The 26,219-nt window shown below is 49.9% G+C and overlaps 1 protein-coding gene across 5 annotated transcripts in view; it reads left to right on the top strand.

Moving 5' to 3' along the window:
• The window catches only part of NAP1L4 (nucleosome assembly protein 1-like 4), a 44,073-nt gene extending 23,231 nt beyond the window's left edge, over positions 1 to 20,842 (top strand). For 2 of the 5 annotated variants that reach the window (XM_012665502.1, XM_012665507.1), the window contains 8 exons: positions 969 to 1,040; positions 5,361 to 5,500; positions 7,099 to 7,244; positions 10,166 to 10,188; positions 10,644 to 10,763; positions 13,577 to 13,606; positions 14,076 to 14,132; positions 19,635 to 20,841. In XM_012665502.1, coding sequence (XP_012520956.1) covers positions 969 to 1,040; positions 5,361 to 5,500; positions 7,099 to 7,244; positions 10,166 to 10,188; positions 10,644 to 10,763; positions 13,577 to 13,606; positions 14,076 to 14,132; positions 19,635 to 19,673 — 627 coding nt within the window. In that variant the 3' untranslated portion in view covers positions 19,674 to 20,841. Of the gene's footprint in view, positions 1 to 968; positions 1,041 to 5,360; positions 5,501 to 7,098; positions 7,245 to 10,165; positions 10,189 to 10,643; positions 10,764 to 13,576; positions 13,607 to 14,075; positions 14,133 to 16,125; positions 16,164 to 19,634 lie in introns of all 5 variants that reach the window. The other 3 variants (XM_012665505.1, XM_012665504.1, XM_012665506.1) reach the window with 2 other exon arrangements.
• The last annotated feature ends 5,377 nt before the right edge of the window (positions 20,843 to 26,219 follow it).

The raw sequence follows: 26,219 nt of genomic DNA on the forward strand, positions 1-26,219 counted from the left end.
ATGGATGATTATTATATGTCTTTAAAAACAAAAGGTTTAGCTCACAACAACCTCAAACTCTTGGGCTCAAGGGATCCTCCTGCCTCAGCCTCCCAAGTACCTGGGACTACAGGTGTGCTCCACCACACCTGACTAAATTTTCTTATTTTTTTTTAGAGATGGGGGTCTCACTGTATTGCCCAGGTTGGTCTTAAACAGTCCTCCCACCTCAGCCACCTAAAGTGCTGGGATTACAGGCGTGAGCCACTGTGCCTGTGCCTGGCCTGGTTGTGTTTGGATGCATGAATACTCACCATTATGTCACAGCTGCCTGCAGCATTCAGTATAGTAACGCGCTGTACAGGCTTATAGTTGCAGGAGCAGTAGACTGCACTACATAGCCTAGATGCATAGTGGGCTGTGCCATTTAGCTTTGTGTAACTGTACCCTGTGATGTTCACATGATGACAAAATTGCCTAACAACGAGTTTCTCGGGAGGTACCCTGGTGTTAATTGACACGTGACTGTTTATTGCTGTAGGCAGGGAAATTGGCCACCAAGGCCTTGCTGATTTAGCCGTCTCTTCTGATTTCCAGGCTCCTGTTTCTGCCTCCTCAGAGATGCTCAGAACCAACAGTCTTGGTTGGTGGCATTTCTGATCTCTGTGTGCAGGGGCACCTGGTAGCAGGAAAGCAGTGAGGACCCTTGCCCTGGCATTCCAGGCAGGCGGGTGTTAGAGGCGCTGCTCTTTGCTGGCAGTGACAGCCACCGTTACTCCACGCCAGGGAAGAGTGGCACCTCTGTGCTGCCACTCTACGACTGGCGTCAGTGAACAAGTCTGGGTTGCTTCCTGGAAGTTATTCCTTGAACAGGACCATTCCAGTAGGGCTAATTAGCCAGCATCTGGGAGCCTGTGAAACTGAATCTGAGGAGAGGTGTGTGTTGTTTTTTAAAAGCCCATTGGAAATTTTTTTCCCTTTTTGATTAGGAATATGATGAACCAATCTTGAAACACCTGCAGGATATTAAAGTGAAGTTTTCCGACCCTGGCCAGCCTATGGTGAGTACTGACTTTGCGCTCTGGTTGTTGTCAGACGGGGCCAGGCTGTGGAGGCTGAGGGACTTGGAGCCGGGCGAGAAACCCACCCCCAGTTGCTCATGTGCTGGGCAGTCCTGAGCAAGACTGCTCCCCAGGAATTAGACTTGATGTCACTTTGCCTTTTCACGCCTTACCCAGCACTGTAGTAGTGAGTCTGAGCTGAGTGATTTGACAAGTAATGCAGACCACGTAGTGCCCCAAGGCTGTGGGGCTGAGTGGTGGCCGGTGCCAGGATCAGACAAGTTGTGACTCCTAGGCTGTGCTGGTGCCCACCATGCCAGGCCTCAGCCTGCAAGTTTGTTTCCTGTGTCACATGAGGATGATACCATACTTTCCTGTCTCTCAAGGTTTTGTGGATCCAATGCATATTTTAAAAAGTTTAAAAGATCGGGATGTATGTGTACAAATACGAGCAACACTTACATAGAAATCCAAGATACTGATGAAAGAAACCTCCTAGGTTTTACTCTAAAAAATAATTCCAGGTGTGACTGAAAATATTTTCCTGTTTGACTTCTCCTGAAACATCTTTCCAAAATGCTGGCTGTAGTGTGTCATTACACTAGTGATGTTCGCGGTGTGAATCTGCCTGCCGGTGTGTGAGACAGGCTCGGTCTGGGCCGGCCCTTACTTCCATCTGAGGCAGTGTCGTACTAATGACGCCTTCTTAACCATGGTCCTCCGCAGGGCACTGTTCGTAACCTGTCAGCCTGGCTGTAGCTAACAGGTTCCATTCCAGTGCAACAGCATGTCCAGGGACACATGACTGACTGACTGATGGCTTTCAGTTTCAGGTCTTGGAGACAAATGCTGTGTGAGGGGCTGTGGGTTATGGATCTTAGGACCAGGGGCTAGGGATCTGGGACCAGTCACCAACCTCTTCCTCCCTCTTCATCTCAAAGCTGGGTCCCAGGTTATAGTGGATGAGGGCCAGTGGGACAGCTGTATCTGTCTCTTCCACTTCTTCCTGTCTGTGTTCACTATGGGAGGTCACATTCAGCTGTCGCTGCATAGGTGAGGGTGTGGGCCCTGGGAGCCAGGAGGGATGCCTGCCGCAGGCTGGGGGGCTGTGCTCTGGATGGGCACCCCGCTCATGGGTTACGGCCGGTCCTTCCTCTGGGCGCCTTCTTCCCAGTGTCCTTGCTTTGTTGTGTGTAGGCAGTGCCCCCAGAGGCCTTCGGGTGGTTCTGCCTGGTTTGCTAGGATTGGTGTGAATTCTCTTCCCTGTTGTGTGTGCCTGGGCTGTTTTTTAAGATTTTGTGTTTTTCCCCCTCAACATTTCTTTCTTACCTGTGGGTCATTCAAATTCAGTTTACTTTTTACCCCCTTTGGATCATTTCCCTTTTTTCCTTCCTTCGTTCCTGTTAGACACCGGTTTGATGGTTTCCTGGGTCTACTTTGTTTCTTTCTCAGCCCGTCTTGTGGTTTTCTTCCATCTCACGTGTCTCCTAGTCTGGAGCCCTGGTTGTAGTGGGCTGTGGGCCAGCCATCTGCTCTTCTCCTTACTTCTCCCATTAGAAAAGTCATATGTGCTTATTAGTGAACACTTCAGAAAATACAGGCAAGTGTGAAGAACACTATACAAATCTCCATCTTCTAGAAATAACTTTCAGCAGCTTAATGAATTTCCCAATAGTCTTTTTCCTTTTTAAAATTATTATGACATGTCTAAGGCATTAGAGTTACAAAGAAAAATGAAATCACCGAGCTTCAGAACGATGCCTGGCCGCTGTGTTTGCAGTCTCCCGCCCCCCATGCCTCTTCTTCCCCCAGCACTCGCTACCAGGACACCTGGTGCATGTGCTTGGCTGGGGCGATAGTTGTCATTGCAGCCATTGGCTATAACGTGTTTTGTTTATGCCACCACTTCCCCGTTCTAAATTGTTGCAGTGACATCGTCACGGCTCACTGCAACCTCAAACTCCTGGCCTCAAGCGATCCTTCTGCCTTGGCCTCCTGAGTAGCTGGGACTACAAGCACACGATACTGCACCTGGCTAATTTTTGTAGAGACAAGGTCTTGCCATGCTGCTCAGGCTTAAATTGTTGCATTACGATCAGCATACTTGAACCCAAATCTGTGTTTAAATCTTTGATGATTTCCTTGGTTTAGATTCTTTCCGTGTAATTAGGAGGTCAAAGGAGATGAAGCTTTAGAAGGCCCGAAGGGCATTCAGTTTATATTCCCATCCATCAGTATTTTTTTACACTTCCTTAATTGTAATAATCTCTTTTTTTCTCTTTGTGTTTTGAAATAATTTCAAACTTAGAGCAGAGTCACAACAGCTGCACGGGGACTCCCCATCTGTCTTTTACCCAGACTCCCACTTGGCAGCTTTGGCCACATGGGCAGTGTTTGGGGGAGGCCCACGCCCTTCTCTGCACGAGTATCGACAAAGATAACAACCGTATTTACTCTGCTGGGCAGAAAGAAGATGTAATTTTACATTTCTTTATTTCTTTAATTGGGCAGTTTGGTGTATTTGTGGCTTATTTGGCTGTGGTGTGTGCGTGTGTGAGTGAGGCGGTCTTATCTTTAAGCCACTTTCTGTTGGGTGGTTAAACAATTTCTTTAATTCACACCTAGTTATGTTTGGTTTATTCTTGACTGAACAAAGAGGGGAGGAAAAAAATATGAAGAAATACGGTTTGGAGAAAACGGTAGTGGAAGGGAGTAGTAAGAGAAAAGAAGAAGTAAATAATTCTGTCTGTGCCAAAGTAGGGTGTGATGAAGGACCAGAGTGTGATGGTGCCATTTGTTGGGCTCCCGGCTCCCATCCCTGCTTGGCTGTCTGTGCTGTGGCGCAGCCTCACGCGGTCCCGGAAGAACAGCACTCTCCCACCGACTTCCTCTGTGCACGTGCAGGCTGGGAGAGGGTATAGGGTGCCCTGTGGCTGCCTTCCTTGCCTTGCGCACGTCTTGCGCACGTCCCTCTCCCTGCCTGTAGCTCTGTGTGCCGCTGCTCGCCGCCCTGCCCTGCTTTCTCCTGCAAAGGTCAGAAGAGCCCACTGCCATCCCGTCTGGAAACCAGCTGGACTGTCTCCCTGGTTCTGACTTCCGAGCCTCACGGCCCCTCCTCCTCCAGCCCTTCTTTGGAGAGTTCTTTTTTCACTTCCTCCTCTGTGGAAGTGGTTGGTTTGAATGGGTACACACATGATTTTTTTTGGAGGAAATTTTTGCTATTTACATTTTTTTAGTCTTTTTAATTTTCCCCTCAATTAGTGGTTTTACCACTAAATAAAAATGGGAATAGCTGATCTTTAGCAGGCCTTCCCCAGAAACCTGGCTCTAAGTGCTTCTGTAGATTAACCCTCAAAGTAAAGCTTGGAGAGGCGGAGTCCTGTTATTTCCAACGAACAGATGAGAAACTAGAGCACAGAGACATTGAGTAACCTCCTGAAATCACACAGCACTATGGGCAGAGATGGGATATGCTTTTTTTATTTTATTGATAGGATATGCTTTTTTTATTTTATTAATTTTTTGATATTGCCAAATCATCCTTCATAAATATGTTTAAAGTATATGAGTATGCCCAGTATCCCAAAACACTGGCCAGACTATTTTTTGTACCTTTTGCCCTAAAGAAGGGCATCTCATTTAATTTTTCCATTTCTTGTGTTACTCATGAGTGTGAATATCTATTTTGTTGTTCTTGGCAGTTTGATTTTGTTTGTGCCTACCTTCTTGTACACATCTTTCTTCCTGTTGTGTTCATCCTCTTTCAGATCTGCAGAGTGCTTTGTAAGTGAGCTTTCTGTCCTTGTGGAGGTTTGTCCTTTTCTCACCGCCCCGAACCTCGCCCATGGGTCGGTGGCTGCTTTCACTGCACGGCCCAGAATGCAGACCCTGGTTCTGCCAGCAGGGTGTGGGTTGAGGCTGAGGAAAAGGCGAGGGAGGCCGGGGCTGCTGGTGCCTCTGCCCCATAGTCACCTCTCCCTTCCTCTGGGAAGCAAGGGGTGGGAGCAGCAGAGAGAAGCTAGGATTTCTCAGCTTCACCTCCAGTGGGAAGGAGGCATTGGAGGGGGGCGTGGACAGAACACATAGTGTCCCCCACCACCCAGTCCGTCATTTGTTTTTTAACTTCGTGCTGGTTTTTTTGGCAGTAGAGTAGTTTTTCTTGTTATGTAGTCATGCCAGTTGAGCTTTTTAGTAATGGTTTCTGCCTATAGTGTCATGCTGAGAGAGCTGATTTCTGGTAAGTGCTGTGTGGTGGTCCATAAAATCTGTCACTAGTTATTTTAGATTTTAAATGGTGCTTACTCTGAGTTTCTGTTTTAGTCTTTTGTATTAGAGTTCCACTTCGAACCCAACGACTACTTCACCAACTCAATCCTGACGAAAACGTACAAGATGAAGTCAGAGCCAGATAAGGCTGACCCCTTTTCCTTTGAAGGTCCTGAAATCGTGGACTGTGATGGGTAAGGAAATATCATTCTGACTTCCTTTTCTGAAGCAAAAGCAGATGATTTTAGAATTTGATGGATAAGACGGAAATTAGGAATACAGCAAAATGCCTTGACTTTGCTTAAAAGCCTGGTACACAAAGACTGAAATTAAGTAGTCTTTCAGTTTAGGAATACTTGTAGTGCAGAACTTGGCTATGATGGCCAAAGCTAGAAACCGTATCTCGTGGTCACAGATGCACAGATTTCGGATGGTGCCCAATTCCTCATTTTATTTTATTTTATTTTTTGAGACAGAGTCTCACTCTGTTGCCGGGGCTAGAGTGAGTGCCGTGGCGTCAGCCTAGCGCACAGCAACCTCAAACTCCTGGGCTCAAGCGATCCTCCTGCCTCAGCCTCCTGAGTAGCTGGGACTACAGGCATGCGCCACCATGCCTGGCTAATTTTTTTTTCTATATATTTTTAGTTGTCCGATTAATTTCTTTCTATTTTTAGTAGAGACAGGGTCTCACTCTTGCTCAGGCTGGTCTCGAACTCCTGAGCTCAAACAATCCGCCCGCCTCGGCCTCCCAGAGAGCTAGGATAACAGTGAGCCACCACGCCCGGCCCCAATTCCTCATTTTAATGAGAGGATTAGGTTCTCTAGATGCCATAAATTGAAGTTCTTAAAATTGGAGTTATAACCTCAGCAAATAAATGTTTGCTGAATGAATGAGTTGATCGATTGATTGCTTTGGAAATTGGTGGGGAACAGCATGATGCTATTGGACTCATATGGATTTCAGTCTCTATAGATCACAGAGAGAATTTGGTTTAGGATTAATTTCTCCTGGTTGGTTTGGCTGTTTGGGAAATTGTTTTATTCTTGAGTTGAAACAATTACCCTTCAAAGTACTTATTGTTATGAATCTCCCATATAGGTAATTCAGGACTTTGTTAAAATGCTGCTGGACAGGAATAGCTGGAGTAATTTAGAAGGATCATTTTCCAGGGCCAGGCCGTCGTGTGAGAAAAGGGCCTGGCCTTTCCAAGCTTGTTCTCAAGCAGATGTTATTCAGGTGCTGTCAGGTGTTAACCTGCGTCCCAGGTGATTGAGAAAGCATGCTGTGCTCAGCCCTCACCAGGTATCCCTGGGGCCGGCGTGGTCTGCACCGGGCTTCGTATTCACAATGAATATCTATTTGTTTCCTTTCTCCAACTCGTCCCGCTTACTTAGTTGCCTTGAGAATTCAGGTACGCCACTGGGTGACTCCCAAGTGTGCTCTGGGCACGGGGCAGCAGGCGATGAGTTCTTGTGCATTGCGCAGACTTGACCAGACTTGGCCACAGAAAACACATTTCAGAGTCCTTATGAGAAGTCTTGGGAAAATAATGCCATTGTTTCAGAAGTCTGAAGCTTAAGGCAGTGGTCACACCCAGCTGAAAGAGGACCAGCCATTTCTCTTTTGTCAGCCTTCGGATGAACTTCGTAGGCCTTTGTAGTACTTGGTTTGCAGATTGATTTTATTAAACTTTCCAGGTTCAGCATAGAGCTGTGGTTTGCTTCCTGTCTGCATGTGTGATTGATTTTTCTTGTGGAGTGTATGTTCATGGCAGCTGTCTTGTCCCCGTAGGTGTACTATTGACTGGAAGAAAGGAAAGAATGTTACAGTCAAAACCATCAAAAAAAAGCAGAAGCATAAGGGTCGAGGCACTGTGAGGACAATTACTAAGCAAGTACCCAATGAGTCATTTTTCAACTTCTTCAGTCCACTGAAAGGTAAGTCAGTTGGGTTGTTAGAATTTGTTATATGCTTGCGTAAAATAATTTTGTTAACCTGATGTATTCCTAACAATCTCTCAAACAACCGGTCCCGCTCTTCTCAAGTGAGTTGGGTCACTAGGGGAACAGTTACTGTGTCCAGCGCCATTGCGTTGCTGCACAGGTACATTTTTCTAGGTTGGGCCTGGGACAACAGGAGTGGGATTGTCACCTTCCACAGAAAAGGAAAGAGCCTGCCTCAGTTGGCCTGGTTGTTGCCCAGGCAAGAACTTGCAGTTCCATTTTAAGAAAACTGAAGGGAGTGCCTGCACGTGGTGTCCAGGTGACGAAGCGGTCCTCTCCCCCAGCCAGCATTTCTGCTCCTCTGCTGTGTGTCTGTCCTGTACCCCAGGACCACTCCCTGCCCACCTGGAGCTGGCGAGTGTGTTCTCCAGGCATCCAGCACTGGTTTTACGCTGGTTCTAGTTATACAGCTTTTGAATCATCTGCTCCATTCCCCTGTTCTCATAAATTCAGTTTCGTTTTTATGCGCAATTTGATAGCTCACAAGGTTTTTTGGAACTAACAGTGATAAACACAAGTAGTTGGATTTCCGCTTTTAAAAGACATGGGCAGAATCACAGCTTGGAAGCTGCTGCTACTTTCTTTTTTCTTTTTTCTTTTTTTTTTTTCCAACTTTCCCAAGTCATCAAATAAAGATGGGACCTTTGAGCTAATAAAGGTTGAGCAATTGATTTTAAGAGTAAATTTCTTGGAAGTCTTAATAAATTTCCTAATCATAAGAGAATATGAAGGTCAGACTACTTTCAGTGTTAAAATATTGATAGGAGGAAAAAACATTCTCTATTTTTCATGAGCAAAAACATACTTTGAAAGTCTGTCGATGCAACTCACCAGTGAGCGGCTCTGCTGTTTGTGTGTGCGGCCACGGGGCGGCGCTGTTCTCGAGTCTTTGTGCTTCACTCTCTGGCTTTGTCTGTGCTCAGCACCCTTAGTTACAGACTGCCCTTTGTGGTTCTGTCCATCACGTTTTATTGTAGCGGCTGTTTTCTGTAATTTTTTTTTTTGTTTTGGAGATAGGGCCCTGCTCTGTCACTCAGGCTAGAGTACAGTGGTGTCACCATTGCTCACAGCAACCTCAAACTCGTGGGCTCCAGCAATCCTCCTGCCTCGGCCTCCTGAGTAGCTGGGGCTACAGGCGTTCGCCACCACACCTGGCTAATTGTTTTCTGTGATTCGTCTTTAAACCTGGAAAATAAAAATGTATATTGGTTTGGGGAATGAGAACAGCCATAAATTTGCTTCTTAAATTTCCTTTTTTGGGAACATCCCTTTTAGAGACTTGCATTGGGCATGTTGGAGGACATCTGTGAGTTCACCACAAGGCAGAGAGGCTTGGGTTCTTAGAATCAGTGGCTTTGTGGGAAGTTTTCTTGAAACTGATTTTAAAATAATTTTTACAATAAAAAAGGAATTGATAGCAGACTCAAGGGAATTTTTGAGTGATTTTTGGTTTTCTAAAATTGTTTTATGATGTAATGGTTGCGTAATTCTAAAACTAGTATAGTAAGTCATTAAATTGTACATTTAAAGTGGGTGCATTTTATGGTATGTAAATTATACCTCAGTAAAGCTGTTTTTAAAAGTAATTAAACACATAATGTGATATCAAGTGATAAGTGCTATGCAGAAGGCTAGAGGATGGTGGGAGAGGGGGTGATGGGTAGTCAAGGACAAAGCAGAGTTGATGACTTTTTTTTTTTTGTAATGAAGGAAACATTTGAGAGCTAGTCCAGCTCCTTCTGTCCTTAAACCTACAAACCAGTCCAGAAGCCAGGTGCTGAGAGTCCTTGTGCTGATTTATGACCCACTGGGCCAGAGTCCCCTAGGGAGAAGGCTGGTCTGGCTTTGCCCCAAACCAGTGCCCTAAGGCCCCTGGGTGATGCTGGCATGCTGAGGCTCGGGAACTGTGCCTTGTGGGTGGTGTGTGGCTCACCCAGCACTCGTGTCTTGGCAGCAAACAACGAGTGCTGCCAAACTGGTAGCTTTGTGGGGAAAGAGACATTAAGTCAGAGAGTGGCCCCTATGAAGATTGGAGAGGCAGGTTTGGGACTAAGCAGAGTGAACTCTCAACTCCTAATGCAAGTTGGGACCTTGTAATAAACATTTCCAGTGTCAGGAATTTGAATTACTGACCCATTTGAACGTCACTCAGCTTCACTGAGTGTGGTTAGCAGTGCCTGCGTCCCCTGCCATGCTAGCTCGGTGTCAGCACTGATGTCTACATGGTGTGCGTGCGTTGAGCCTTGTCTGAGCGTCAGCTTTCAGTGAGGAGCCGCGTCACTCTGCAGTGGGGCCCCATGGCCATTTCAGCCCTTTCTCCCCGCCATTCTTATTCGCAAACAAACAGAAATGCAGTTTCTACCCCACTGAGATGCTGCAGTGCTTTGTAACACTCGGGGCCGATAGGGCTTGAAGACTTGGCTCTGTCTCCTGCACCGTCATGTACAGTTCTGCAGGGCGTAAGTTAAATCAGCACAAATGCACCGAATGGCCACAGGCTGGGGCCATTTGATATGCTTTTCCTCCTGTTAATACTTTGAACTTCTCTAAATGTTGTTCTCAAACTGGCCCTCTCTAGCTGGGTCCGTAACCAAGCGAGGGCGCCAGCCCACGGTACATGGTCAAGGTGTAGAAGGAAGGGACGTGGAGGCACTCGGGCCTGCTTCAGTATGAAGTGGTGGAGGGAGTTTGTGAAGATGTCTGTAAAGAGGTGCAAAACTCAGGTGATTTCTAGTGAAAAACCTTGAGTTGTAAAATATTCCATTTTGTCTGCCAGTGGAGCTTCCTCCTGTGTGGGCTGTAGATGTTTTGGTTGTCAACGTAATGTAAATGTATTTTGTCTTTTCTTTTTCTAGCATCTGGTGATGGAGAATCACTGGTAAGATTGTGTTGCTGTTAAAAGTCGTGGTTGCCTACTTTCTTTTTAATCCATTCCTATTCCCTAAAACCCTGGGATTAATTTGAGATGATTATATTTTGGGGTTGGGAACAAGTATTGTGTTGGCTGTGTTGGCTTTAGTAGCAGACCATTTAGTCCTTCAGTCCTGCTTGTTTCACGTGTCTGGGACTCTGGCACCCATTCGTTCCATGTGACGCCTGGGTGAGCGTGGAGCCGCGGGCCCGCACCTCATGCCTTCTCTGCCATTTTGCTCCAGTTGCTCTTTAAAGCTACTTTAAGCAGCTCTGAGTAGGTAGTGACTGTCACCCAGAGTGCAGGACTTTGGCGTTTCAAGTTAGGTAAATGAAAAGTGAGGGGTGAGGTTTGGGAGAGGGTGGTTAAGCAATCTGTTTATCCCATTAAGATGAGTTAACATGTAGCTTTTTCCTTCTCAGGATGAAGATTCTGAATTCACACTGGCCTCTGATTTTGAAATTGGACACTTCTTCCGTGAGAGGATCGTCCCACGGGCAGTGCTCTACTTCACCGGGGAGGCCATTGAGGATGATGACAATGTACGAGGCTGCCAGTGGAGGGGGTGGGGTGCTGCTGCACCTGGGGGCCTACATCTGTAGGTGCAGAGCGGCCCCGAACTGTGGCTTGGGAAACCCTGAACCTAAGGTTTTTATTACATCATCAACCAGATATGTAGTCCAAGCTGCTCTTCTGTGTTTGGGGGGAATATAGACTAGGGAGAAGGGAAACTGTAGAAACAGAAGCAGAAAGAATAGCTATCTGTGAGGCAGTCTCAGAGTCAGCTGCCAGTTACCTGTGTGGGCCCCATCTAGTGACACATCTCACAATGCTCTCCAAAGACCCTAGGGCCTCACCCTGTCCCGTGTGAGGTCTGTAAGCTTTGGGGATCTTCTCACCACGAGGAGGATCTCATTCGCGGAGGTCTGGCCACACCAGATGATTATTGACAGTGGACTCATGCTAGCCCATGACTTATCAACCCAAAAGAAATGGGAACCCCTGTTCCACAAGAAAAGAGCAAGACTGGGCTTGTCACTTTCCTCTCTGGGCTTGAGGGATACCGGCTCTTCCATGGTCAGGACTTGGGGAAGCACATCCCCGAGCACTGCTGAGCAAACTCCATCGTAACCAAGGCTTGGTTGCCATGAGTCTTGTTCTGTGGAGATGAAGTTTCCATGTTATTAGAAATACGTTTTAGATAGTGTCCTTGTGCCTGCAGAGCTCTTAGGTCACATGGCTACCTTAGGCTTCCTTTCTTAAGTCTGCTGGGGCTTTAGATGGGGGTTGCAGCAGCTTAGGCTGCTTGAGGGGTTTGAGGGGTTACCCTCTGAGGCCCTGGAGGCCTGCTTTTCCTCGTACCTCTCCCATCGTGCAGAGTCTCCCAGTGGTCAGAGGACAGGCCTGTAGCTGTGTGTCAGCTTTCAACTCTCAGACTAGTCGTCTCACGCCTAAAGTGCCTAGCCTGGGAGGTCGTGGTGTAGTGTTGGGTCATGTCAGCACCCGAGTAGTTGCTGAGACTTAACTTTTACAGATTCTAGACCAGCACTTTCCAATAGAGCTTTCTGTGATGATGCAACTGTCTTCTGTCTGCCTTGTCCAGTGCAGCAGGAGACCACATGTGCCACTTGAAGACTTGAAATGTGACTGTTGTGACTAAGGAACTGAATGTTTGATTTACGTTAGTTCAAGTTTAAACAGTCAGTTGAGGGCTAGTGGCTAACACGTCGGACAGCTCATCTCTAGACCACTGGTCGTCAGACTTTCTTGATCATACGCCCATCAACTTGAAAGACTTGACTATGCCGCATATGCAGATTTACTTATGACATATGCGATGTGTCAGTACTGCTGGAGACCACTGTGGTGCATTTGCCGGTAGTAAACGTGTACTTGTTCACCCGGATGCATTCAGCGCAGGTGCTGCTGAGGAGCAGTGTAGTTTGGAGGTTAGAAGTGTGAACTCCAGTGAGACTGCTTAGACTTGAGTCCTAGTTCTGCCCCTTAGTAGCTGTGTGCCCTCTTGGTGCTTCATTTTCCTCTTCTGTAAAATGGAGCTAATGGTCAAGACTCTAGTCACTTGTCAAGCACTTAGAATAGTGCCCAGCACAGAGTACTTACTCAGTAAGTGTTGGTATAAAAAGTATTTTTACTAATGCTAGGTGCATTGTAAACCGGACACCAAAACTAGAAAGTTGCTGGAGGAGGAATGGAATGCGGGAGCCCCGGCCCTGCCTTCTGCGATCTCTTGCACACGGTGGCCGCTGCTCTGCGCTAGTGGGAAACGAGCAGAAGCCGACCCTGCATGGAGCATCTCGAGGGCGAAGTGCTGTGCTTGGAACTTTAGAGAATAGACACTTGTGCCAGTTTGAGGCTAGCTCCGATCTGACCTGCAGTGTAAGACTATTGAAAGTGTTTCCCTGTCTGAGGCCAGTTAGGATACTTAGAATGAAAGGGCGCTGCTCTGGGTCAGATCCCGTCCGCTGCTGCACGGTGCTGGGAGGGTGCGCAGGCCCTGAGCTCTGTGTTTGAGCTGGGCCACACCAACACGGTCGGATCCTTCAGAGTCCACTTAAGTTGTCTCTAAGGAATATATGTGGGCTCCAAAGCAAAAAAGGGAATGTTATAAATGAAACTACATTTTCATGTACCCTGGTTATGCAACCAGTAGTGACAAGGTTTATTTTGCTTTTGGTTTAAGTCTCATGTTCAAAACTTGATTCTGAGTCTGACCAGTGATGTCTTTGGTACAGGGAGAAATTGATTCCAGACCAACTGACTATAATGTTGGAAGTTCTTTGAGCACTTCAGTTTGACTTATTTTGAAGATTAAACACCAAGGTCTTATATATTTCTACTAAAGTTTCTTTTCCTCTTGTATGAGATGTAAAATGATGACCAGATTCCTGTATGCAATAAAATTATGCTCCTGGTTAGATCAGCCTTGTAGAAAATTCAAAGAAAACAGATTTATTAGTTTGCAGAAATCTCCCTGTGCCTATCTTCAGTCTGAAAACAGGCAGAGCAGAACTGCGATGCCATGTCCCCAGCTGGACCCAGTGCATGCCCAGGCTGACCAATGACTGTGTCCTCTTATTCCGGTCCTTACTCCTTATTTTGAGCGATTTTTGCTTTTGACATCCTATTAAAATGCAATGCTCAGAAGCGAGTGGCTCCTCAGCCAAGCCCGCGGTGTCTGCCCAGAGGCCCTTGGCCTGGGCCCCTCGCCCAGCAGGCAGCCGCTGAGCTTTCCGTTCTCCTTAGCCCGATTGAGGGCTCCTGACGGGGCCAATGTCTGAGGGCGGGCTGCTATCATGTTTTACAGACCTAAAAATGTTTTTCCATTTTCTTTCAGTTTGAAGAGGGTGAGGAAGGAGAAGAGGAGGTAAGAAACAGGTTATATGAAACATCGTCATTTCTCTGAAATTGCATTTTCTTTGGTTTTCTGTGCCTGAAGGTGTGAAGTCACAGGGCCATGTTACATCCATTTCATGTAAAGTTGCCTTTAACTCTTTCAACCCTATTAATAACATACTGTACAGAAATACAGAGCAGATGCTGCAGCAGTGCCCGTAGTTTTTGACCTGGCAGTTGGCTTATGAAAATGTATCTCGGAACATAATCATTTAACAAACAGAATCTGCTTTTTCAGAAATAAGTTTATTTTAGGGTTATCTGTCAGAACAAAAAGATACCCAGAAATAATTTTAAGTAAAGAAGTGATGTAATTTTTTGTGGATAACAATAATGGATTTCCTTCTAAATCAAAGTATTGTTTTAATTTGTTTGGATAGTGAACTCCACAAGAATTTAAATCTTGTCTATCCAGCTAATTCTCACTCCTTTTAATATAGGAATTAGAAGGTGATGAGGAGGGAGAAGACGAGGATGATGCCGAAATCAACCCCAAGGTTAGTTATTTTGGGGCTGCCCAAGCACATGCATGCTGCACTGTTAGACTTTTTTAAACGTTCCCTACTTTGAGGCAGTGATGTTAAGAGTGTATTTTCATTTTTCTCTAATTAGAATGTTTCAAATTTATCAGAAAAATATTGGAATGAGGAACTATTCAGACACCTTAAGATTTGAGTTATAAATATTGAGTTAAATGCTTTTCTAATTATTTCTTAAGCTGTATCTTATGTAACATAGACTCATTCAATAGAGCAACTCTAAAGATTTTCCAGCTCTTTAATTCTTTTAAGGTAAGAATGATTTAACTGACAACATAAACAAACTTGTTCGTGTGTATTTAGAAAAGGTGCAAAGAAGAGACTTGGGGGAGTATTTTTTTGTTAATGACTAGAATAATAGCATCATAGGCATCATTTTACAATTGTACTTGGGCTGAGAATACTCAGATGTGTCTAGATAGCTCATATATCTTGAATAATTTAAAATAAATGAGATTTGCTAAAGAAAACTGAGATTTAAAAGAAAAATGAGTGGGCAACCCCATTAATTTTACCTATAACTTTCTTTTTTTTGAGATGGGTTCTCACTGTGTTGCCCATACTGGTGTGAAACTCAGGCTCAAACGATCATCCCCTGCCTTAGCCTCCTGAGTAGCTGGGACTACAGCACATGCCATTGTGCCTACCTCATTTTATCTGTTAATTTGGATTTTTATTGTCTCAGATTAGCTTAAATCAAGGTACTTTTGACATTTGACACATACTTTAAACTCTAGAACTGCTTTAATGTAGTCCAAAGCTGCAGTAAGAATTTACTTTCTCTAAAGCATGAAATTTATAGCTTCCCTGCCTCTTAGAATTAAATATGGGCTGTCAGAATACTAATATTACCTGGCATTTTTGTAATATGTACCTCTGTCTGAGTAGATGTTTTTTTGTTTGTTTTTAACCCTTGTTTTTGCCCAAAGTGGAACGTGCACTAAAAGCTGTCAGTATAATAGCCTGGCTCTGTGATCAGTCGGTTGGCACCAGATATTCCCATCAGTGCATGCTCACAGTTGTCGTTCCTTCAGGGGAAGGATGGGAAAGGAGCTTAAGACTTTAAGATGTGCCTTCTGAATACTGCTCTGGGGTAGGCTCGTGGAATCGTTCACCTGTCGATGGTGGGGCGGCTGCGCTGAAAGTGCCCGTGCTCAGCACCGTGGTGGGCGGGGGAGGCCTGGGTCCCTGCCTTGCATGGGTCACGGGGAGGGTGGGGTGAACAGCCGACACCCGCCACTGCTCCTCAGGTATCTGGTGGCCAGCCGTCCCGGGCTGCGTCTGCCCCGTGGGCGCTGACCACGTTTGCGGTGGTGATGGTAAAGTGGGGCCTGGGACAGTCTGCAGTGTCCACTCCCTGGGTTCCAGCACACCACTGGCCACTGTGTGCCTTGCTCGTCTCACTGGCTTCTCCCTGTGCTTCGTGCCTCAGTTTCTTCTTTTTCCCCTGTTGTCTGTCCTGCTCCTTTCTGTTGCCTTGCGGAACCTTGTCTCCTTTCGTGTCCTGGTTTTCTAAATGAGCATTCTCACCAAGCGATTACAGGTAACTTGCAGTAGTGAGTTACACACACTAACAGCTCAGGAAGCCTTCGATTTGTTGTGTTTTGTTGGTTTGGGGTGGGGGAGAAATGACTTAAAACATGTTTGGGGCCAAGCCTGCTGTCCCCTCACATTCACCTCTCCAAAGTTACTGGCAGTGTTAGCACCTGTGCAAGCAAAAGAAAAGGAAGGAAGGAACGTTTTGATACTGGGAATAGTCTTATAAATGAAAATAAAGTTTTCTGACCTCTCTGAAGGTGTAGATCTGGTGTGTTGAAGTTGCTTGTCCCAGGTTCAGTATTTTGCAGCCCTTTTGTATCATGAGAAATTGTGGCTGCTTCCTCCTGTATAATTGTGTGCATTTCATTTTCTTTCATGCTGACAGTTCCTTTCAATTTTTTTCCCCATTTAGGTGTAATTTTTGTCTGTTAATCATTCATACGTTTCTAGGTAAGGTGGAATTCCATTCATACCTAACTTCCAAACTTCTGATCTATACTTTATACAATGCATTGTTTTGATTTTGAATAAAGAGGAGGCTGCTATCCAGCACCCTCAGCATGTAATAGGGTTAACACGGGGCTTTCTGAAGAGCAATATTTTTGTACAAGTGTGTCTGTGTACTTTTAAAACCAACAAGCAAAAACTAGATTTGGCTCTTGCTTTCTGAGCCCAGTGTTCCTTGCTAGCCAAGCAGCAAAGTGTAAGTCGGGTGGTATTTTCACTGATGCTGCTCTCCAGGAGGAGGTCAGTGGCTCGCAGGGTGGCACACGTCAGTCACCACAGACAGGCAGTCATTTAGGAACCATAGAGCACAGCACTGTCCCGAGCCCTGCCGGGCTGCACCAGAGCAAGATCAGACATACTCTGGCAGTAGAATCAGCCCAGTGTAACTTCTCAGAATGTGTCTCTTGAATGTTTAGACTTTTTCAATCCAGGTGTTGTGCAGACCAATAGGTATACAAAGAGGTAACTGAAATTCCAACGTGCCAGAAGTTTTTATCTAAAACGTTTGGTGTCGGCAGTAAGAAGTGCCGTGGGGAGGTTGGTGGAGAGTGTCGTGACGGAGCAGGAAAAGAACCAGTTGTAGGTTAAAGTGAGTGGCAGCAGGCCTGGGGGCGCCTTCCGCCCTCCTGGGTTCAGTCCTCGCGGCTCTGTCCTGGGGTGGGCTGGCAGCAGGCCATGCGAAGAGACAGGCTCTTGCCAAGACCCCTTCACTCACGGGACACTCACTCGTGTGCAGGGTGCAGGCGCGTGGTGGGAGACGAGAGAGGTGCTGTGAGAAACGAGCGCGCGATCTGCCAGCCACGGCAGGGCCTCCGCATGCTGGGACAAAGCAGGTGCCCAGTGTGTAACGGCATCTCCGCCTGTCGTCTTGGTGGGCTTCCCTCGCAGGAAACTAACGAGCACGTAGGGCACACGCAGGCTCCCGGGACCCTTTCGCTAGCTGCCATTACACGCGCCTGTGGTCTTGCAGCTCGTCTTCAAGAGAGCTAGGCCCGCTCGCCTGCCTGCATATTTAAGTGGGGCCCAGCTGCTGTAATCCCTGCTGTGCCCTGTCTGAGGCCCTCACCCACTTCTCCCGCCCCCCAGTTACTCGGAAGTGACTCCTCAGTGCATGTCACCACAGATACCTCAGCATTTACCTCTAGAAGGAGGGGACTCTTCTCTCACAGCCGCAGCAGCAGCCTCACACCTGAGGAACGGCAGCCGGCCGTCTGCGTTCAGGTTTCTCCAGTGGGAGACGTTGCCGCTTGGGCCGGGCGCTCCGGGCCCTGGAGCTTCCTGTTCACTGGTGCAGCTGTCGCAGCTTAGTATGTGCAGTGGCCTATTTTTGCACCTTTTAAGTGGTCCCATGAGAGGCAAGGTTTTTGCTATTGCTTGTTGCCTTTTAAAATGCCAACTCCCCCTTCCTGGATAGGTTAGTATTGACTGATGACCAGACTGTTGTGCACATTAGTGACATGACAGGATGCTCTAGTTCAGTTTTATTTTGGCCTGTATCGCAGGCCGGGTTAGCCTCATAGCCTGGCAAAGGCGGGACACGTGCTGCCGTCCTGCCCGGCAGCCTCTCTCGGGCCAGCCGCACCTGCCAGTCTGTGTATTTCAGTGAGGACTCCACCCTCTCGCAGACTCGTCACCCTGGTTATTGGCTTTGAAAATATGTGTTACATCATTTATGTGATACAGGATAATTTATATTTGTACAGGTTATGTATCCCTTACCAAAATGCTTGGGATCAAAAGTGAGGATTGGGGTGTTTTTTTGTTTTGTTTTGTTTTTTTATTTTGGAATACTTGTACTATATTTACTGGTTGAGCATTCCAAATCCAAAATCTTTCAGTGAGCATTTCCTGTGAGTATCATGTTAGCACTCAGAAAGTTTTGGACTTTGGAGCATCTGGGATTTGGGATGCTCAACGTGTAGTAGTGTACATTATAAAATACTATGTATTACGTGACATTGTATGTGTATACCTTAAGTAGACATAAAGATGGAGTCTCTCGCAGCCCCAGTTCTCCCCTTCACCATACGAAACCCCTTTACTGGCTTCCTGTTTTCTAGCTCAGTCCCTCTGGCCCACGCGCCCTGCTCCTGCACACGTTGCTTGTCCTGCTTCCTGTCTCACGCGCCTGCCCAGCCCCCCCCCCGCCACTCTCAATGCCCTCAGCCACTTCACTGGGCCACCTCCAGGCCCACCCTCAGATGGCAGGTGGACAGGACTAGGTCAGCACCTTTTTGGCCAGGGTTTGGTCGTCTTCATTGTCCTGGGGCCTGGCTCCTTGGGCAGCCTGTGGGGCAGTGGAGGCGCAGGCAGGGTCTCCCAGAGTGGCTGCTGCTCTGCTGGGCAGAGACCGGGGCCCAGCCCCAAGGATTCAGGCTTATTCCTGGGCTCTTTTCATTACATTTGGAAACAAAGAGCTTACAGCAGGGTCCAAGGGTACTTGGTGTGTTTCATGCATCTTTTATACATGATATTTTTTCATCCCTTAAATGTGATTTCCCAAAGAATGAACTGTAGCCCCAGCTTATGCCACAGCAGGAGTCAGCATTGTTACCCCAGATGTTCTTAGGCTCCATAGGTGCGACAGATTGTACTCAGAGTAATCTGTAATCTTAGCAGCCAGAAATCATAGTTCACGGAATAGTAAACTTAACAGAGGAGAAGTGTTAGTGCGATCCTTCTCTCTCAGGCTGTTGTTGGCCTCCACACAGAATTCATGGGGCTGCTGAAAGTGGTCTAAAAGGTACAAGATCTATACCTTAGATTATGTTAGTTAATCTGCTCCTCTGAGAGGGGAATGATATTTCCCGGATACTTTTACTGGAAGGATGGAATTTCTCATTTGGTGAGACCATTAAGAGGAGCATGGGTGACTTGTTTGTGGAGCTCTTAGTAGTGGCCTCTTATCATTCGTTGATGTAGTGGAGGCCACCAGACTGTGGGTCTGCGCGGTGCTTCTTCCCCGTTAGTAAAAAGAGCACGTCCCACCCGAAGAGATGCTTCCCCTCCGTGAGCACCTGTCCTGGCCTACCCAGGGACAGCTGTGCATCTCAGATAGGACTGCGCAGGAGCAGGGCCTGATGGCGCACCAGCCTCTCTGGGCAGGGCCTCCGGGTGTTGTGCCTGCAGGCTGCCGGGAGCCCCTCCCTTGTCTCTGAGACCCTTCTGCTGAATACACCATGAATTTGTATGCTTCAGGAGTAGATCTTTAAAAACAGAAATGGCAGCCCTACTGTGACTTTTTTTCTGGGAAATTAGCTTTGTGTTTTGTCACTGTTTTTAAAGTACATATGTGGTTACTGTTTTTTCAATAAGAATGAATGAACCAATTGAGTCTTGGTTTTCATTGTTGGTTGGAGGTAGGTGGTGACATTGGTTTTGTTTTCTATGAGTCTTGTTTTCTTTCATTGACAGAAAGAGCCCAGCCAGCCCGCGGAATGCAAACAGCAGTGAGGCGCGATGGCCCTGCTGCCGGTGGTCACCTCGCAAGCTGTCAGGACTCCGGGCCCACAGGCAGGGGCCTTGGTCCTGTCTGCACCATCCTGTCCACAGTGCTTATTACATCTAACTCGTTTTCAAGTGCATGATTTTCACTTTCACTTTTCCTTTTTCTTTATTATTTTGCTTAACTTGTACAGTGGCAACTGAAATGCATTTCAGAAATAGGAGGTTTAGTTCCGGCACCCTCTACGGCCTTGGCGCGTGTAGCTCTGGACTTTCCCAGGCCCTGCCCTTTGAGAGGGCCCCGTAGACCACATGGGGTGGAGCTGGGAGGTCACTCGGCTAAAGGGCTGAGGTCTGGTGACGTTCCAGGGCATCTAGAACCTCTTACTACTCCTGTAGTCGGACAGAACGCTTCCCTTTCGTTTGAAGAAACCCACACGCTGTTTCCAGCCACTTAATCTGCTGAGTGTGAAAGCTGCTTCAACTGTTGTATTCTAATCATCTCGGAAGAGCTATAGAGTAAGGCCATGTTCTCCTTAGGATGTTATTTCCTCGCATTTTATTTTTCTAGGGGTGGGGGTGGGGTTGTGACGCACACCGACTCTGAGGCGAGCCCTGCAGGGTTGTCCTCGTATTTATTTATTCATCCATGCTGTGAGGACCTTGCGCTCACGCCGTCACTCATCCTTACAACTTTGGAACCACGTTGGTGACTCGAGCAGGCAGGTGTGCTGTCTCCTAGTGGGAGTGAGGCCTGTGTGGAAGAAACGATCCACTTCCTGCTGCTGGAGGCAGGAGCTTGTTCTCATGACACGCAGACCACGGGTTGCGGGTGAAGGGCGCGGTGTAGGCAGAGCGCCAGCGTTCCTCAGTTTTCCCGGGGAGACGCTGCACTGCCCTGTACAGCCTTCCGCGAGTGTGAGCGCGAGTGTCGCTTTCTCAGTGACTCCATTTCTGGGCCCCATCATTCATTCTGTCTTCAAAGCCTTGGGTTTGGCGTGACTGGTTGGCAGCTGGCGTTGTGGGGTTTCCACGTGTGTGACAGTCCCTGGCAGCCAGGACCGCTGTGTCCACACTGTGACCAGGTATGTTAGGACAGTGCTCAGCCTTACCTTATAACACATTTGTAACTGAATACGTTGTTTTCAATTTGTACAGAATAGTTAGAATATTCTATTAAAGTTGTGAAACATGAAGCCAGCGCTGTGCTTTGTGAGAGAGTCTGGGGGGAGAAGTGGGCGGGCGGGCGCCGTGGTCTGCTCCTCTCCGATGGCTCACGGATGGGGCTACGCAGCCAGCTGGACTCTTGTCCGGCCCTGGGTATTGGTAGATCCAGGACTTCCAGTCTTCTGGTTTTACATTTTGTTTCTGAGGCTTTGAAAGCACGTTTTTAGAAAGGGGCTGCGTGTAGGTGCCTGTCAGACCTGCGGTCTTCTCTGTGCAGGGCCCCTTCGCTGTGGAGTTGGGGGGCCCTCGGGCGGGCCCTTTGCTACCGTGGCAAAGACTTTGTTCCCGCCCCTGGGGGTGGGTGGTCATCTCTCCAGAGTTTGTGGGGCTGTGCCTTGCAGATCCAGAAGACCTCCAGAGGGAAACTTCCTGCAGGAAGCCCATGTGTGATCTTTCTTCTCGGTGCTTTTCTGATGCCTCTGCCATCCTTAGTGAGGAGGGAGGAGCTCCGTGCAGAAACACCTGCCGCACCAGCTCTTGGTGACGACCCAGCCGCAGTAGCGCTGCCTGCCTGAGACGAGACGGCAGCCCAGAAAAGGCAGCCGTGGAGTGGCTTGCTGTCCATGAGGCCAGCTGGGTCCTGGCACCTCCAGCTCGCCCATGGCCGGCTGCGTGGCTGCCTTCTCCCTGGGAGCGGCAGGAAAGGAGAGGGCCCTGGTGCCCACGAGAAGGCGCAGAAATGGCCAGGCACTACCCAGCCTGATGGAGCAGGTGCCATTCTACAGTGACCTGTCCTCAGCTCCAGAGATGACAGCCCTGCCTGGTGTCCCTGGAAGAGCCCTGCTCCCCAAGAGCTGCCCCTCACTGCCTTGCCGGGGTGGGCTGTTGGCTGAACTAGAGTTCAGTTTTGTGGAACGCTCCGTAAGTTCTCCGAATGCCAGGTTCCCCTGGGGCATTTAAAATGAGCCTGTATATAAAAATGTAGTTCACGAGTTATTTAAAGATCAAAAATGATTGCACAAAATGCTGTGCATGGGTACCTTGCAGGAAATTAATAGGAACAGTTTCAGCACTGGGGGAAGCCTGGTGGTCAGTCGGCCTGGGTCCCAGCTATGCTGGAGGACTGCTCTGAGTCTGGCCTGGCAGGGGCGCTCCCTCCGGCCCTTGCCTGGCTACTGACCACTGTCACCTGTGTGCGACGGGCCCACATCCACTCTTCCCACCTCACTGAGGAAGTGAGAGTCTGGGGGTTGTCTGTCCTCAGGTCGGTGAGAAGAGCCTGGTGGGACGGGCAGTGCTCCTCTCCCCAGTCCTGAGGTCCAGCTGCCACCACGACAGGACCCCCAGCCCTGCCTGCCTGGCCACTCCTTTGTTCCAGCTTCCACCCTGGATAGCCTCATGCTGAGGTGCAGGAGGGGGTTCAACGCCCAGGCCTCCCCTGCCGTTCCTGTCCTCCCTGTGGCCGGTCATCTCATGCTACCGCCTCATGCCTCTCAGGGAAGCGAGAGGCTCACTCAAAGCCAGGACTGAGCTGGCCCTGGCGCGTGCCTGGCGTCCAGCTACTTGGGATGCTGAGGCAGAAGGACTGCTTGAGTCCAGGAATTCAAGAGACCAGACTGGGCAACACAGCCAGACCCTGTCTCAAAAAGTAAACAACCACCAGGACTGACTAAGGGCCCAGCTGGCCTTCAGACTTTCTCCTGGGCCCAGGGAGGGAGGAATAGGGGTGCAGCCTGGCAGGTGGGTGGGAGGCCGGGCTTGGGGCCTGGCTCCCCTCATGACCCCCACGCCCCTGCACGGTGGCTCCAGTGCTTCCCTCAGCTGCCAGCAGTGAACTGGGTGGTGGCAGTGGCTGTACCTCAGCACTGGCTACACTCAGCAAGGAGAGGGTGGGAGGTGACCAGCGAGCCAGCCAGACGCTGGGCGGTCCCGTTGCCGTGAAGCTCCAGAACCTGCCATAGGAGCCACAGGACAGCACTGCCAGCCAGGGATCTGCGGGAGGGGCTGGCCAAGGAGCTGAGGGGGGGATGGTGGGTGGAGATTGGGGAGGGGAGGGAGGCCAGAGATAGGTACCCGGTGTCTACAAGTCACCTCAAGTGGTTGTGTGTAAATTAGACCTCAGTGAAGCTCATTTTTCAAAAGCTCCCCACAATGGGGTGATTCCACTTGAAATTGTGGTTTTCCTCTTGAGTCAGGAGCTGTATCCCCACCCAGCGCCCGGCACCCCCAACAGCTGCTTCCTCGGGCAGGGCTGGCCCCGTCCGAGGTGCCTGGGGTTCGGCCCAGCGGCAGTGCGTCCCGGACTTGGCCAGTCTGCTCTTGTTGGCTCGAGGCCCCGTTTATGTGGGACAAAGGCCTGACTCCCCACGAGGTCCCCACGTTCCAGGCCCAGGGCTTCCTGCCATCCCTACCATTCCTCAGAGTGCCCCGGGCCTGTTACTGCCGGGATGGGAGCTCGCCCTGAGGTGGGAGGGCAGAGCCAAGGGAGGGCAGCCTGCAGGGAGAGCTGGAGCCCTTGGCTCACACAAGGCACCCTCTGGGTGGTGGTGCTGACCTCTGACCTCCCTGGCTCAGCCTGGCCCTGACTTGCTTGGCTGTGAGTCCACGCTGAGGGCTGGGGACCCCGCGAGCGACAGGAGACTTGGGAGGTGGGCTGCAGAGGGGGCGCTGGGGGCAGGGGTGGGAGAAGTGACCGTCCTGATGAGGCCACCTCCAGCCGCAGCTCCCTGCCAACTGACTGGACTTCGGCCCCCTCCTAGAAGCCCTTCAGGGCTGGTGACTTCCCAGCCTCTTTCCTCTGGAGTTAGACACCACCACCCCCCATCCCAACCTCAGGGAGCCATCTAGGGTGGGGGACCCAAGGGACCCGGGACCCAGCCATTTGGGCTCTCCCCACCAGGCAACACTGGCAAGCAGCAGCCCCATGCAGGCCGGCCCCACTGGGCTTTCAGTCCCGCTGAATTGGACGACGTTTCCCAGGGACCGCGTGCACCTGGGCCCTTCCCCACTGGAGAGGCGCAGACCCCGACGCTCAGAGCAGAAGCCCTGCCCCAGGTCACATGGGCTGAGCTCAGCCCCCGGGGTCCCACCAGGCCATCAACCCTTGAGCCTCCCTGGGCCAGCAGGAGGGTGAGGCTGGACACACCCTGCCGAGGCCAAGTCACCTTGGTGTGTCTGGGCGGAGGCCCCGCCTGCAGGCTGTCCCCACTGCCAGTCACCGGCCCAGCCTGGCTGGGCTGACTCAGCTCTCCAGGGGCGGCGGCCGGATGTTACTTTCCATGACAACCCAACAGGCCTGGCTGGGCCCGGGAGAAACGGGCCGCTGCTTCCAGTGCACCCCTGGGCGGACCCACACGGGCGCCTCCTGGGCGTCCTCGAGAAGCCTGTGGTGGTGACCAAACGTTTCCCAGCCTCTCTGGGTCTCAGTTTCTGCACCTAACATGGGGAGGCCTCGCCTCCTCTCCAGACCCCAGACCCTCGTGCTGCTCACATCAGTGTCTGTCCAGCCTGGAGCCGCTGCTGGTGCCTCGGCCAACAGGAGGGGGCCGGCAGCCTTGGGCACAGGCGCTGGGCCACCAGGGAGCCCTGAGGAGGGCTTTGGGCCTCCACCTGCCCTGTTTCCTGCAGGGGCTGCCCTCCCCAAGGACTGGGACTCCAGACCTTTGCTGGGGGACCTTTGCTCATCTCTTCCGGCTTCTGGGGGTCCAGGTCTTCCTTGGCAGTGGCCACGTCACCCCAGTCTCTGCCTGTGTCTTCCCTCAGCCGCCTCCTTTCTGTGTCTTCTCTGTCTGTCCTGTGAGGGAACATGCGAGGCACTTGGGTCCCACCTGGGGAGTCCAGGAACAGCTCTCGGGGTCCTCACCTCAGTCACATCTTCTATCAGTGAGGTGTGGTAGTCTTGTGCCTCAAGAGGTCGCATCCACAGGTTTTGGGGATTAGGACGTGGACGTGTCTCTTTGTCAGCCCACAAAAGGAGTTTGTCAGGCAGACAGCTTTTCCCCGTGAAGAGACAGCCACGCCGAGGCCCACGAGTAGCTGGAGGGATGGGCAGCCCCCTGGCGGGCAGGGAGGTGCGTGTGGAGATAAGACTCCGGTTTTGGGCCACCAGCTTGGTTAAAACAGAAAACAAACAAACAAAAAAAAGCTCTACAGAGCGTCCATCGTTGTTGCTGCCACAGGGCAGTGGGCACCTGCAGCCTCAGGTGGGGCGTGGGTGGGCAGGACCCACCGTCGGGCCGTCTTCTCAGAGCCCCACACGCGCGCGCCCCTAACCCGCCAGTGTTTGCCCACGTGCACGAAGGCGAAGCTGTGCGGCCGCTCCCGCAGCGGGGCCTGTGGGGTCTCGACACGAGAGCCATCGCGGGAGACGAGGCTGTGGCGTGTCCCTCGGCAGTGAGGGGGAGTGGCCCCTGTCGCTGCACATGTGGAGATTCACACGTAAAGGCACCTTTTAAATTGCGGCAAAGTACACATAACAGAAAACGTACCACCTTAGCCATTTTTAAGTGAAACAGTTCATCGGCCTGAAGCACTTTCATGCTGCTGTGCAGCCACTGCCACCATCCACCTCCAGAACTTTCTCATCGTCCCAGACTGAAGCTCTGTCCCCATCAGGCACCACCTCTCCAGCCCCTGGCACCCCCATTCCACTTTCTGTCTGTGGGTTCAAGGACACTGGGACCTCGTGGAACCCACTTACGGGAATGGTACCACGTACATCCTTGCGCGCCTGGCTGCTTCACTGCGCAGTGTCCCTGCGGGTCATCCATGCTGTGGCTGCGTCAGACCCCTCCTTTTGAAGGCTGGGTGCTGGTGCGCTGCGTGGGCGACAGCTCTGTTTACCCACCCTTCTGTGACGCACGCTCAGCGGCCCGCCTTCGCAAACGCTCCTGTGAACGCGGGCCCCGACCCTGCTTTTGGTTCTTTTGACACGAGAATGAGAAGTGGAATTGCTGGATCACATGATCACCCCATCCTGACTTTTCAAGGAAATGTAAATGCATTTTTTAAAAGTGTGAAAGGACCACACCGTATCCTGAGTGGCCCTGGTGGACGCACGAGAGATGAGCCCTCAGAACTTCGAAACCATTTCAGCCGCTTTTTTACTTTTTATGTCAACAACTGACTATTTTTGGTGATTTTCTAAAGTAGAAAAGAATTAATAAAAATACACCGACAGGGCCCCTTCCCTGTGCCCCGACCCGTCCCTGACCTGCTGAATAAGCTCAGGCCCTCACCTTCTCTGCCCAGCCTCCCTCGCCGCCTTCCTGCATTTCGTTCCAGCCTCTGGAGAGAATCCCGCGCGACGGAGGGCAGAGCTGGCTGCTCCTCTGAGACCCCCAGGCCTGGCTCGCTTCACTCGGCGCCATGTCCTCAGAGTCCGTCCGT

The sequence above is a fragment of the Propithecus coquereli genome, unplaced genomic scaffold (assembly GCF_000956105.1).
Source record: "Propithecus coquereli isolate 6110/MARCELLA unplaced genomic scaffold, Pcoq_1.0 Scaffold120, whole genome shotgun sequence".
In the NCBI taxonomy this organism is placed as follows: Eukaryota; Metazoa; Chordata; class Mammalia; order Primates; family Indriidae; genus Propithecus; species Propithecus coquereli.